The sequence below is a fragment of the Columba livia genome, chromosome 26 (assembly GCF_036013475.1).
Source record: "Columba livia isolate bColLiv1 breed racing homer chromosome 26, bColLiv1.pat.W.v2, whole genome shotgun sequence".
Classification (NCBI taxonomy): Eukaryota; Metazoa; Chordata; class Aves; order Columbiformes; family Columbidae; genus Columba; species Columba livia.
In genome coordinates this window covers 5,124,426-5,137,946 of record NC_088627.1, presented here as the reverse complement: position 1 = coordinate 5,137,946, position 13,521 = coordinate 5,124,426, and the positions used below count along the sequence as shown (strand labels likewise).

The 13,521-nt window shown below is 58.8% G+C and overlaps 1 protein-coding gene across 4 annotated transcripts; it reads right to left on the bottom strand.

Annotated features, from left to right (window-relative positions):
* Positions 1-642: 642 nt before the first annotated feature.
* On the bottom strand, positions 643-13,341 carry ZDHHC18 (zinc finger DHHC-type palmitoyltransferase 18). Of its 4 annotated transcripts, XM_065041876.1 has the most exons (10): positions 13,019-13,340; positions 10,687-10,847; positions 9,284-9,433; positions 8,333-8,470; positions 7,903-7,951; positions 7,408-7,510; positions 5,630-5,739; positions 4,371-4,470; positions 2,211-2,303; positions 643-1,408 (listed from the first exon to the last, which is right to left on the bottom strand). In XM_065041876.1, the coding sequence occupies exons 1-9, from the start codon at positions 13,267-13,269 to the stop codon at positions 2,262-2,264; spliced, it is 1,104 nt and encodes a 367-aa protein (XP_064897948.1). In that variant the 5' UTR covers positions 13,270-13,340; the 3' UTR covers positions 643-1,408; positions 2,211-2,261. The 4 variants fall into 4 exon arrangements, with proteins under 4 accessions (XP_064897948.1, XP_064897949.1, XP_064897947.1 ...); XM_065041877.1 differs by lacking the exons at positions 643-1,408; positions 2,211-2,303 and adding an exon at positions 2,315-2,593 and having other exon boundaries at positions 13,019-13,341; XM_065041875.1 differs by lacking the exons at positions 643-1,408; positions 2,211-2,303 and adding an exon at positions 2,624-4,129 and having other exon boundaries at positions 13,019-13,341.
* Between the last annotated feature and the right edge of the window lie 180 nt (positions 13,342-13,521).

Here is a 13,521-nt window from a genome sequence, read left to right as displayed (position 1 = left end):
GCCCCATGGGGAGACCCCCCCCGGCCCTACGGGACCCCCAGGCAGGACTGGGGCTTGGCCGGGGTGTGCGATGGCTCAGCCTCGGCTCAGGCGTCTCAGCTGCCAAAGGGGCTGAGCTGCTGCCAAATGTTGGTTGCACTGGCTGAGAGGCGGCTGCAAAAACATTCTGCTCTACCGGTTTCGTGAAAAATCGGCGGGGTGGGTGAAGGGCAGAGCCTCAGGGGGAGCTCAGCTGCAGCATCGCCCGTGGAGCACCCGTGGGTGCCCCAAGGAGCAGAACCAGAAGGGGAATTGTCCATAAAAAGGGACACCCAGTGAAGCCCCAGCCCCAGGGGATACTGCCCAACCGAGCACACATCTCCTGCCACTGAATCTTAGAACAGTTTGGGTTGGAGGGACCTCCCCAGCGCCCCCCCTGCCATGAGCAGGGACATCTTCACCAGCTCAGGGTGCTCAGAGCCCCGTCCAGCCTGGCCTGGGATGTCTCCAGGGATGGTTCATCTACCCCCTCTCTGGCCAACCTGGGCCAGGCTCTCACCACCCTCAGGGCAACAATTCCTTCCTTGTGTCCAGCCTGAATCTCCCTCCTTTAGTTTGGGAACAGCTCCCCTCTGCCGGCAGAGCCGCAGCCAGACACCGGTGTACAGTAAATAGGAGAAATTTTTATTCTGTTACAAAAGTAAAAGGCATAAATAGATGGTGAATCCTACTGGGCTCTATACTGGGCAGGTCTGGCTGCGCAGCTCCCAGCCTGGGCACTGGGAGCACCGGGACCAGAGCACCCGCCTGGTCAAGGTCCTGTGGGGCTGAAACCCCTTCCCCTAAAACTAGAGCTAAGATGAAGGAGGAAAGGAGCAGCTGGCCGGGGGTTTTCCAAGGTAAACTCTGACCATGCACTAACTCCCACCCGCAGAGGAGAGTCCGACACATGGACGTGCTCAGAGAGAGGCTGCTGGGGTCAGGGGTGTTAACGCCACCGGCTCGGCTGTAAATGGAAACCCCACTGGAGCGCTGACCGCTGCCCTCAGCGCCTCGGGGAGCGGGGACACCCTGGCTGGGGTCAGGCTGGCGATAGGGGGAGTCCGTCCAGCGGCGGAGGCAGCAGGAGCTGTGGTTATTGCAGGCGGGTGGGACGGCTGGTATGGCTTGGAGCTCGGAACCCACGGGATGGCCGTCCCGGCTCCCGCGGCGGGGTTGGAAAAGCTTTTCCTTGTGCGCGGCCGCCTTGGCCCCTCTCTGGCGGCGGGAGGGAGGGAAGGAGGCGCCGCCGCCGCGCAGCCCTGGCGAGCGGAGGCACTCGTGGTGGTCATGGCTGTGGTCATGGCTGTGGTCATGGCTGTGGCCCCGGCTGGTCCCCGCGGTGTCCCGGCTCCCCACAGGGCGTCTGCGAGGGGCAGAGGGCTGCATCCTGCCAGGGAGGGAGATACAGCGAGGGAGAGGAGAGGGGAGGAAGAAAAAGAGAGGGTTAGTTCCAGAAATAGGAGTGAGGAGCAGCACGGAGCGCCCGGGGACAGCGCAGGATGGAGGAGGGTGCTGGTGTCTTCATCGCTGCTGCAGAGGCAGGAGCAGGCGGAGCTGGTGGGGAGATGCTGGGAGGGAAAGGGGCAGCTCTGTGCCCACAAGTGAAGCAGGACTTGGCCACAACGTGCTTCGGAAGGAACTTCCCATGGTCACTGGCACGTCAGAGGAAGCTGGTGTTACAGAGAGGAAACAGGCAGAGGCAGACGGAGGGAACCCTGAACCACAGAGGGGGTCAGGGCTGGGTTCAGAAATCACTTGCAGGTTCCCGCTGTTTGGGCCATGGCTTGCTCCAAACACTAAAGGCGGTTTCCTCCGAGCCCATCACAGCAGCACCGCCATGCACAAACACCAACACTGTGCCATCCACAGGCCCTGGGCTCCACAACCCCCAGTGACAACGTTTCCAAGCAGGACCATGCACACGCACACGCAGACTGGGCGGCTCCGTCCTGCACCGAGCCCCAGGGGATGGGGTCACCATCCCTTTCTTCTCGCCACGGCTCTGGACAACCCCTCAGCCACGCACCGAGGCACCAAAACCCCTCGCGCCGGCGGGATGCGGGTGGGATGGATGGATGTGGCACACGATGTCCGCACAGCTGGAGGGCGATGGGCTCGGCGGGCTCATGCAGTGGAGATGAGATGGGTCGCTCGAGTGGATGATGGGGGAGAAGAAAGCGCTTTCTTACCAGCTAACCCTCAGAAAGCAGGGCTAACGTCCGCGGAGGGGACGGATCCCGTCAGGCTGTGCAGGAAATGGCAAAGTCCTGGCAGGCGTCCTCCTGGGGAAGACACCAGAGATTATGCACCTCGACATCTGCCGGGACGGCTGGGGCAGGGACGGGACCGCAGATCGCGGTGGCTGCACCGAGTGGCTGCGGAAAGGATGCTGGGGAGACGGGTTCTGTGGAAAGGGATGAGACCCTGTCCAGCCTGGACACACGGGACAGAAAAACCCCTTTGCTCCAGCAAGTCACAGCAACAGCAATTGCTGCTGAGCATCCCTTGTAGCCTATAGAGTCCAGCTGGCACCTGAGAGACGTTAAACACCCACACACCTGCCCTCTTCTGTCTGAAAGACATCAAATAATAATCCAAGCAGTTAACTCTTTAAAAATATAATTTTATTATGTTGAGTAACAAAAGGAAACTGGTTTAAATAAAAACAGGACGGAGTTTGGCCCCTGATAACACCCCCCATGCTGCTCCTCACTCCCCAGCACCAGACCCTCTCCCCTCGGGGCTCCTGGAGGACCGGACAAGCCCCCTGGGGACATCCCTGCGGGAGAAGGGGGATGGAAGGGCATGGTGGCCGCTCCAGATGCTAAAGCCCATGAGATGGCACGAAGCTGCAGGGCTGGCAGGGTCCGGTGGAAATTCAGCGGCCTCCGCTGCTGTGTTCTCATCTGGGCTCTTCCCGGGGGGGGAAAACCAAGCAAACAAGCAGCGAGGTCTCTGGAGCTGCGTGTGGGCTGGTACAGTCACCCGCAGTGACACAACGCTGGGGACTTTGGTGGGGACAGGCAGCCCCCCGTACGTGTGCTGCCTCTGCCTGAGGTTAAGATATGTGTCTGACCCACAGAAACCTAACCAGGCAGCTCAACACAAACCGCCGCAAGCCTGGTGCCAACATGCACAACGCTACCTGCACCGAGTATAAAATGTTCTACGTAGGGGAAAAACATTCTACAAATTGTGCAAAAATATCCAGCAGCTTTTAATAACGCGATTCAAGTATTGCTGATAGGGCTGTGACTGGTCTCCGCGCTGCGGTGTCGGTGCACAGGGTTGTCCCGGCCCTGCAGGCCCCGAGCGATGCTCAGGGACAGCCCTGCGCTCGGCTGCCGGCCAAACCCCAACCAGAGCGCAACGGGAGGTTATCGGCAACCAGCACCCGCTCTCCGCCTCCTCCGCAAAGCTCCACCCGGGAAGGGTGCGAGCCGCAGGATTGCACCCGCTGTTCTGGTGCCCTTCGGTGTCCTACAGCCAGGACAGAACCGGGTTTTGCTGGCAAGCTGAGCTGCCCAAACCTTACAGCTGTACCCGTGCCAAGCAGCATCTTGTGACGAGTGCCGCAGAACACTGTGTTTCTTCTTCCCCGTTAACAGGAGGGTCACCCTAACTCATGTCCTTGCTGCAAAATGTTCTCTTGCTGACCGGCAGGGCCAAAACACCACGAGTTCTTTAGCACCCCCCCAGTGACCAGCCAAAAAAACAGGAGCTGAGACATCTATGCTGGGAGCCAGAGTCCCCCCAGCCGAACAGCCCTGACTTGCAGAGGCACAGCAGCTTCTGGAGAAGAAAAGCTGCTCCGAGGTGAGAGCCCGGCCAGGAGAGACAGAACGGAGCCCCCGCGTTGGCACAGAGGAGCGGGAGGTGTTCACAGATACCGGGGACACCAGGGAACAGCTTACACCTCCACTAGCCCTGAGGACGAGGGGCGACAGCCCAGCTCAGAGAAGGAACCATTTGCCGGTCTGTTCTGGGCAGGAATCACAGTGACCCCTGGAGCGGATACTCTGGGGGCTCCTCAGACCTATTTTCTTCCCCGGTGCAGAAGGAACCCCCCATTTTCTGCACATGTGAGGGTCTTGCATGCTGCCACGCTCTGTCAGTTCAAATCCCAGACCGGTCACATCACAGTGGAACAAATAAACAAAAAATAATAAATTAATTATAAAAAAATAGGAACAAAAACAAAGGCAACGCATGGCTCGACTGGGTCTTTGGCAGCTCTGCATGACAGGGCTGTCCCGAGGCTGGGAGGTGGTCGGAGGGAACGGTACCGGTACCGGTACCGCTGAGCGAGGCGCAGGCGCGGCAGCACGGGGCTAGGGAATGCTGCCTACCATGCTGGTGTCGGGTTTGGCTCCGAAGGATGGGATTTCGCTCTTCGGACTGGACGGGGTCCCGACGTCTGGCTGGATAAACCCTCTCCTGTCTATCAAGCTGGAAAAGAGAGAGGGAAGGGCGCACGGGGAGGGGGGTTAGGGAATGAAGACCCCACGGGAGCTCACAGGGAGGGCTGTCCCGTGAGCGAAGCATCGCGGGGGTGCTGGTAACACACAACAGCTCCCGGCCCAGCAGACAAACCGCAGCCTTACCACACCAGCCACCAAAGAGCCTGCGGGCAGTTCAGGCTCTGGGTCACCACAAACCCACAGTGGGAACTGGCAAAGGGGCTTTACAACAGGAAAACAGCACGAATGAGGAGAGAATCGGAGTAAAACGCTCTTCTCTTGCCACAACCTCCCAGCACACAGTTTGGCTCCCTGAGCTGACAAATTACCAGGTGCTGGGTATTCCAGCGCCTCCGAATCCAACAAAAAGCTTGGGGTGCTTCAGGGCCAGATGTGGAACACACCCGACTCCAGCTGTGCAGCCTCGGACACCCTCCCTGCCAACACTCCACTAAATCCAAATGGGATCCAGTGAATAAACTCGTCTGCAGGATCCCCGCGCGCCCTGGGACAGGCTGAGGGCTCCAAGCCGGCGGGAAGGTCCCGAATTCCTGCAGCACAGGGCAAGGGGACACCGGCCCGACTCTGCCCAATTGCACCCTCTGGTGACACAGCAGCGAGAAATAATCCCGTGCTGCAGGTAGGAGCATTCAGGAGCGGTGTTATTGAGCATTTAATCATGAGGGGAGACCTTCTGATCTCTGAACTGCCTGAAAGGAGCTTGGAGCCAGGGCGGTCGGGCTCTGCTCCCCAGGAACAAGCGTCAGGTGCAGAGGAAACGGCCTCAAGTTGCACCAGGGGAGGTTGAGGTTGGATTTAGGAACAATTTCTTCTGTTGCTGAGCCCTTTGGTGCCATCACTCTCCCCTCATTCAACCGCAGGATGTGTCTTATCTTATATCCTCGAAACAATCAAAAGTGACCCGAACTGGTTGAGCTCAAACGCAGGGGAAGCAACAATTCTATCTCTTAAGACATTTCTCCAGCTGCTCTCTGCAGAGACTGCAAAACTGTTTCCCCATCATTGTGGGAGCTGATGTGTTTGTGCTGACACAGTCTCCCCCAAATCGTGGTAAATCTGCCCTTTGCAAGGCCCCTCTCACAGAGCAGGACGTGATTCCCAATGCCGTGGGGCTCAGAGGCTCTCACCTGGGGTGGAAGGGTCCGCACAGCACCGCACAGCAGTTTGTGAGGACGCTTTTATGGCTGTAGGGATTGGCAAACTCTGAGCCCCTCTTATTTGACCAGGACCCTTTGATCTGGAAGGGAAAGGATACACGCAGATTAAGACAGGAAAGACATGACAGCAGCTAATTACACGATAAGCACTTGGTTCAAACCCTTGCTCAGGAGGTGGAAGGTTTTGTCTTACTGCAAATGTCCTCCCTCTCTTCGCTTTGACAAGCAGGACACTGCAGAACGGCAGCCAGAGGAGACAGTGATATAGAATCACAGGATGGTTTGGGCTGGACCTCCCCAGCCCCCCAGTGTCCCCCCTGCCATGAGCAGGGACATCTTCACCAGCTCAGGGTGCTCAGAGCCCCGTCCAGCCTGGCCTGGGATGTCTCCAGGGATGGTTCATCTACCCCCTCTCTGGCCAACCTGGGCCAGGCTCTCACCACCCTCAGGGCAACAATTCCTCCTCATGTCCAGCCTGAATCTCCCTCCTTTAGTTTAAAACCATTCCCCTGCTGCTCTTGCCTCCGCCAAGGTCCAACCTTGCAGCTGCGGAGCCCCAAAGCTGCGTCCACCCACACCGCACGGCAGCTTGTCCGTGTTCCCATCTTCATCACCACCTCCTCCTCATTCTCTATGAGGCTGAAAGCTCAGAGCTCTGGCCCATGGTCCCTCCCGGGCTCCAACCAGCGAGGGGATTCCCAAACCGCGCTGCGACCGGAGGAAACGGCCTCATCCGTCCCCACCCTGAGCAGCTGCTGCCGGGACTCTGATTCGAAACCCGCTCGCACCAAGCGCGGGCACACGGGTGGGCAGATGCTGTCACCGGTCTCAGGCCGCTGGCTGCAGCGAACCATTCACCGCCCCGTTTCCTCCTTTTGTTTTGATTTTAACTTCCCCTCCGCAGTTGCAGCACAAGGTTGGCAACGTGGGCAACGCAGCCGGAGAGGCCACGGGCCACACGCTTGGTGCTCGCGGAACCTCCGTTCGCTTCGCTGACACGGGCTGTGTGTCTCTGCCAACACCTCTGAGCGTAACAGAGAGATGGAGAGGGAAAGGGAGGGGAAAAAAGGCAAAAAAGGGATGCAAACCTGCCTTGTGCAGTGCTGGAAGCTTCCAGCCAGGATTACAGGCACTTCTAGCCAAAGGGTGAATGTTGATTCTGAGGATCAGACAGATCCTGCTTTTCCGTACATCTGCCCCGCTCAGGGCACCCGTTTGGCCCTCGCAGTCTGCACACGCCCCAGACTTTAAGGCAAAGCTCATCAGGACACGTCTGTACATTATTTGCCTATTAGACATGAGGAACTGATAGAGACAAAGGGACTTGCCCGGGGTCTCAGAGGAAACCTGTGGTTAGGTGGGGTGCTGAATTAAGATCACCCATGTTCCAGGTTAACACCCAAATAAATCTCTAGGGCCAACCCTCTTTTCCTTTTAATCTCGGAGCTCCTAATTTTAAAAGCGAGGCCACATACAGACTGGAAAAAACACGCACGTGACGTTTCTAACATCGCAGCGTGTGACGCCCACAGCCTGACATGGCCAAGCACGACGTGTCGCGTGGTCCTGCTGCTTCCCCCCCTCAGCCACCCAAAACTACAGCCTCGGAAATGCTTTGCAGTGGAACATTGCAGGCAATGCAGGCAGCGTTACTGAGATACCACAGCCAAGGATGCCCTGACCCCCCCACTTCTACCTTAGAAGGACCAGAACCACCCCTGCAGAAGGACAAACATCCAGGTACTTACATCTTCATTTGTTGTCAGGTTGGAGGCGACTAAATAAGTGTGAAAACCTGAGAGGCCCAAAATAGACCAGACTGAGAAAAAACAGATCACCAGTTCCAGCACAGTGAAATAAAGAGTCAAGGAAGTCATAAAGAACAGAGTCACCCTGCGAGGAGAGGCAGAGGGCTTCTGAGTCTGTGCTGTTGGGTTGAATGGACCTTCAGAACCCATCTAGTCCAACCCAGCAAACTTCCCATTCCCTGTGCTGTTCCACAGGCACGGTCTGTAAACTGGGAAACAGGTTTGTCACCCACTCTTAGTCCCTGGTGCTGCACTAAAAGTCCTCCCCGTTTGGCCACGTTAGCAGCCGGCGGCTCAAGAGACGCCTGCCCACCCCAACCAGGTAGCTCAGGGACTAAAGTGAACTGTGGCAAGCACGCAGGGTGGGCCTGCGAAGGGCTCGTTGCGCCTCTCGGTGCTCAACGTTCCGAGCAGCCGCCGGCACCAGAAGGATATCTCGCGGGCGTCGTCTTCAGCGTGGTGAGGAATCCGTCTCTCTGAGAGCCTGCAAAGCGAAACAGGACACGGCACGACGTCCCGTCAGGCAGCCGCGCACCCCCGGCCACCCATGGGCCGTGTGGGTCTGCCTGAGAAATGCCTGCAGCCTGTAGCCTTGCAGGAATGCCCGTGAAGACACAAAGATCCAGGAGATTTGGGGCTGATGGGCAAAATCACCTTCCCCACCAGGTTAAGAGCGGATGCTCCCACCAGCTCGTTTGCTCTGGGGGACAAGCCGGCCACCAGCTCTCTCCGCAGTGAGGTGCGGGTGGATTTGTGGTTCCCTGCAGCCCAAAACCTCCTTTTTCTCAGGCAACCTGCCCCAAAAAGCCCGGTGTAAACCACCCAGACCATCCCCAGGCTCTGACCCAGCGCTGCCGCGACTTACGCAGAGTGAGGTGGGTGACGACGCAGGCGAAGATGAAGGCGGTGAGGAAGGAGAGGGAGAGGATGAAGGCGTAGAAGTAGCGATAGTTGCGCTTCCCCACACAGTTGCCCACCCAGGGGCAGTGGTGGTCGAACCTCTCTGGAACAAAAGGGACAAGGTGAGGGTTCCTGACACCTCGCGCCCCATCACAGCGCGAAATGAGCCTCCCAAAACCATGGGCTACACATGGAGCTTCCACCACCCACCCCCAGACCAGAACCTCTCTGCAGTGGCACGTTCGCAAGGACTTGCCCTGCCACCTGCCCACATGCCTTTTTTTATCCTCAAAGGCTAAACCCGGCATAAATACCAGCCTTGTGACATCGACCATTATTAAAACTGAGAGAGAAAGGGGCAAGTGCAGCGGTTTTTCCGGTAGGCAGCAGCGCCGGGTGTGCGCAGCACCGCCGCTCCCTTTGTGCCCGTCAGCTCCCGCCACCTTCTTCGGGGCAGAAAATAGTTTTCAAAGTTACACAGATACGCCTCTAAAACCACAGAAACTGCCTGGGAACCTGGGGCAGGTACAACAGATCTAGAAGCGCTCCCGACCGCCTTCTAATGAAAGGGCCGCGTTTCAGACTAACAGGACTGCGGTGACTGTCCCACAGGACACCAGAGCAAACGAAACCCGTCACATGTCTGCACCCCAGACGGCTCCCATCCAAACACGGCCCCGAATGCCTTCCAAGAGTTGTGCCAGCATAAGGAGGAGTCATGACCACCCCCCGCTATCCCCAAACGCACAGCTCCCACGCTTAGAATCACAGTTTGGGTTGGAGCGGCGTCCCCAGCTCCCCCAGTTCCACCCCTGCCATGAGCGGGGACATCGTCACCAGCTCAGGTTGCTCAGCCTGGCGTGGGATGGGACACACACACACGGGGCAGCAGCAGCGCTCCCCTTTCCGGACTCACCGACGCAGTTGTCGCAGACGCTGCAGTGAGAGGTGCGCGGGGGGCGGAACATTTTGCAGGTGTAGCAGTACTTGAGCTTCACCACGTACTTGTTGATGACCACCTCCATGGTGCGCGCCGGCGGGCGGTAGGTGGAGGTGCCCATGCTGTCTGCGAGGCCAGGGAGGGACCGTCAGACCCAAACCCTCGTATCACAGCATCGCAGAATAGCTCGGGTTGAAGTGCCGCTGCCAGAACACGACTCAGCCACCCACAACCAGCATCACCAGGCTCAAGGGGTGGATTTCCATCAACCACGAGCACAGCGAGCGGGTCTCAACTGCTCCGGGCATATTTCCAGCATTAGTAGCACAAGAGGATTCCTCCTCTCCAAGGTCAAAATTGAGGATTTTTAGGGACGCTGGAGCTGCACCCCTGTGTTCTAGCACTTGATTACTCACTGGGGATGGCAGCTGGAGGGTGTTTCTCTGCTCAGTAAAAGCGTGAGCTGCAAAAACTCTGCAGCACGTTGGCAATTTTGGTGGTTATTCCTTTTAGTCACTCGTAGAAAAGCACCTTTCTAGCTCTGAGGAAGTCTTGGGAAATAGAGATGTAACAGTGAGCATGCTAAGAGGATAATAAGCGGATTATATTAACAGTAACAGCTGGCACATCAGGCAGCATCTGCAGTCAGATTACTGCTCTAGGCATTTATAAATAGAAACGCGGATAACTGCTCTGAGGAGATTTTAAAACCATTTTTTAGTCAGATGCAGAATTACTGCCATGGAACTGCCTTCAGTGGGATGGATCCAAGCTGCCTCACGTTAGCTCTGCCAAACCATTTGTTACTACAGCTCACATCTAAAAGGTCCACACATCCCGCTGCCACACCGTCCTGGCCACCACCGCAACAGCGTGACGTGGCACTTTGTGATGGGGACAGACACTAGTGTGCTGTCAGAAACCAGTACAGTAAAGAGTCGTGGAATGCTGTGGGTTGAAGGGACCTTCAAATGTCACCTTATCCCCACCCTGCCATGACAGGGACATCTTCACCAGCTCAGGGTGCTCAGAGCCCCGTCCAGCCTGGCCTGGGATGTCTCCAGGGATGGTTCATCTACCCCCTCTCTGGCCAACCTGGGCCAGGCTCTCACCATCCTCAGGGCAACAATTCCTTCCTCATGTCCAGCCTGAATCTCCCTCCTTCAGTTTAAACCATCACCCCTTGTCCTGTCACAACAGCCCCTGCTCAAAAGTCTGTCCCCATCTTTCTTATCGGCCCCTTTTAAGTCCGGAAAGGCCGCAATCAGGTCTCCCTTGTGATCTGATACTCCGGCCTTTTCTACAGAGACTGAGCCCAAAATATGTGTTACAGACACACACCCCCCGGCCAAACCCAGGAGAGGGAACAGAAATCTCACCGATCCGCTTTTCCAGGTCCGCGGCCTCGCTGGGGGTGGCCCTGGGCAGGATTCCCGGGTCTCTGAAGCTGGTCTGGAGCAGGCAGCTGATGACGAAGAAGAAGAGGACGGCGGCGATGATGGGGATGGCCAAGGTGAGGTGACTGGCAAGGAAGGGGCAGCTGTTAAAAGAAAAGAAATCCACACTGTCACCAGCCATGGCTGCAGAACTGGCCACCAGCTGGGACACCACGAGCTGTGGATGATCACGGGAGGGCGGGCTGAAGCGCTGAAGCTCTGGAACAGCCAGATCCAGCCCAAAGGACACCAGAGCGGCACGGGGAGGGCAGGGTGTTCAGCACAAAGTCGGCAGCACCGGCTCCTGCACACAATCCACCCTTCCCGAGACCCAGAATCGCGTTTCAAAAACCCGCCAGCTGCCCCAAGCCCCATCGCCTTGTACAACAACAGCGCCGGAACACACACAGGGATCCGAACCGGCGAGACCGCGATCCCGTTCGCTCCAACGCGTGAAGCCAAGGGGGAACCTGGCTTTGATTCAGCTCTGCTGTCCCTGGGTGACCCGTGTGCCCTTCGCGGTGCGGCTGGGGACACGTCCCAGCGCTGTCACCAGGCACCTCGGCAGACGCTGCTGCTCCCGGGCTCGCTCTGCTACAACCTGGGGCTGCTCTTCCACAGACGGGGACCAGCACAATCACACCCCGCACCAGGGCCGCTCCGTGACAGGTGACAGCGGACTTTGCCGGATCCCCTCCCGGCCCTCGCTCCGCAGAGGGATTTGCTATTATAAGCCCCGATAAGCCCCCGGAGTCGAGCGCAGACGGACGAGCGGCCTGAGCCCTGATGTCTGCGCCGCAGTTTGAGAGGATTAAGCAACTTTTGTTTCAACCGCCAAGCTCAGCTGTCCGGGACAAAGCAACAAAACCCCTTCAGCCCCGCGCTGCTGCCCGGCCCCTCCATCGCCTCCTTGACAGAGGGACAGAAAAGCCTCCAAAATGTGAGTTTATTGCTGCCCCTTTCCTGGGGGAGTCTCTAGATGCCACTTGTTCTTGTCAGGCAACGAGAAATCGCATTAAAAAACCGTGAGCGGTAGACACAGGCGAGATGTATTTGCTGTCCATCCAGCAAACTGTAAACCCGTGCAACAGAAGCACATGGCTAAAATAACAATTTGGAAAGCCCCAGGGCATGTTCAATGAAGAAAGAGTGATGATGCAAGGAGGGAGGGGAGAGCAGATGTCCTCTGCTTGGCCCCGTACAAAGCCCTTACTGTGCTGGTGCTGCCCATGAGCCCCGATCCGGCAGGAAAGCTGGCAGAGAGGCACGGATGACGCTAAGAGCGGAGCTGTTGTGCCGGGATGCCCTCCCTGCCTCCCGCAGCTGCCGGCCCCTTTCAGCTCCTTCTCAGAACCTCTAATCCCATCAAATACCTTCATCTCCCTGCAGGCGCGGGCAGCTTTACTGGGAGGCTGGCAGAGATAACGCCGGGATGCGAAGGCAGCCGTGACCCCCCCGCGTCGCGGGGAAAACAAGCTCGGTGCCTCCTGAGAAACACGGAGGCAGGAGAGCAGAACCGCCGCCGTGTCAGCACCAAGGGAGCGCCTTCCCCAGCTCCTCCGGGCAGCGCAGGATGTAACGGGGAGCTCTGGGCTCCCTTGGGGTGCGGGAGCTTCCCAGGACCGGCTTTCCAAAAGGAAAGGGGGCTGGCATGGACGCAGGTCCCACTTCTCGCTCCAGCACAGACCCTCAAGGTGGGACCCCAAACGGTTTCGCCATTTATCGGGCATCTTTAACAGAACTGCTGCTCCTGCTGCTGCTACGGACCAAATCCATCAGCGTCAGGGGGCTCCTGTCTGCAATTCTGGACCAGTTCTTGGTAGCAAGAGGGGAGGCTGGGAGGTATCTAGAGACCAGGAGGAGAACCTGGGAGGATGTTAAACCCCTCCTGGGGCAGACTGAGCAAACGAGGTGCAGGTTTGCCCCTGCCCACCCCTCCAACCCCCCCGACAGGCCAAGGGAAATCAGTGACCATCCGCAGTGTGGGACTGGGGGCTGGAATGCCTTAGGGGGAAGAAGGAAGGAACACTGGGGCTCCCATGGGGTGAGAGTGGTGTCCCCCAGCCCACCAAGAGGGTGTAGGTGGGATGGAGCTCTCCCAAAAAGGGGGAGCTTCAAGGGGGAGACCCGAGCTGCTCAGAGAGCCCCGTGGGGAACGACCCGAGGGACAGACCCTATTAGTCCCTGATCCCGGGGGGGACACCAAAGGGACCCCTAGCAGATGGAGGGGACACCCCAGAGCCCCGCAGCCCCCGGCCCGGCAGCGCGGACTCACTCGAAGGCGAAGAAGAGGCCGCTGGTGAGCAGGATGAGGCCGAGGGTGAGCGCGAACACCCCGCTGTGCCGCGCCAGCATCAGCCGCCCGCCGCAGTAGAAGCGGTTACGGCCCGGGAACACCTCCCACTTCCGCCGGGGCCGCCGGGCCGCTCCGGGCCGCTCCGGGCCGGCGGCCGCGGGAGGCGGGGAGGTGAGTGTACCCGGTGCCGCTACCCCGGGCGGGATCTGCCGGTACTCGCACTCCTTCATGGCGCCGCAGCGCCCGGCCCGGCCCCGCCGCTCGCCCGGCGGACGTGTCGGCCCCGCCCCGCCCCTGGTGTCCGCCCCGCCCCTATCGGCCACACCCCCTCGCGCGCCCCGCCCCTATAGAACACGCCCCCTTCCCACCCCGCCTCATGGACACGCCCCTCCCGGTAGCGCCCCCTGGCGGCCGCGCCGGGCACCGCCCCCCGCCCAACGGGATTCCCGCGTCCCGGTCCCGCGGATGAACCGGTAAACCGG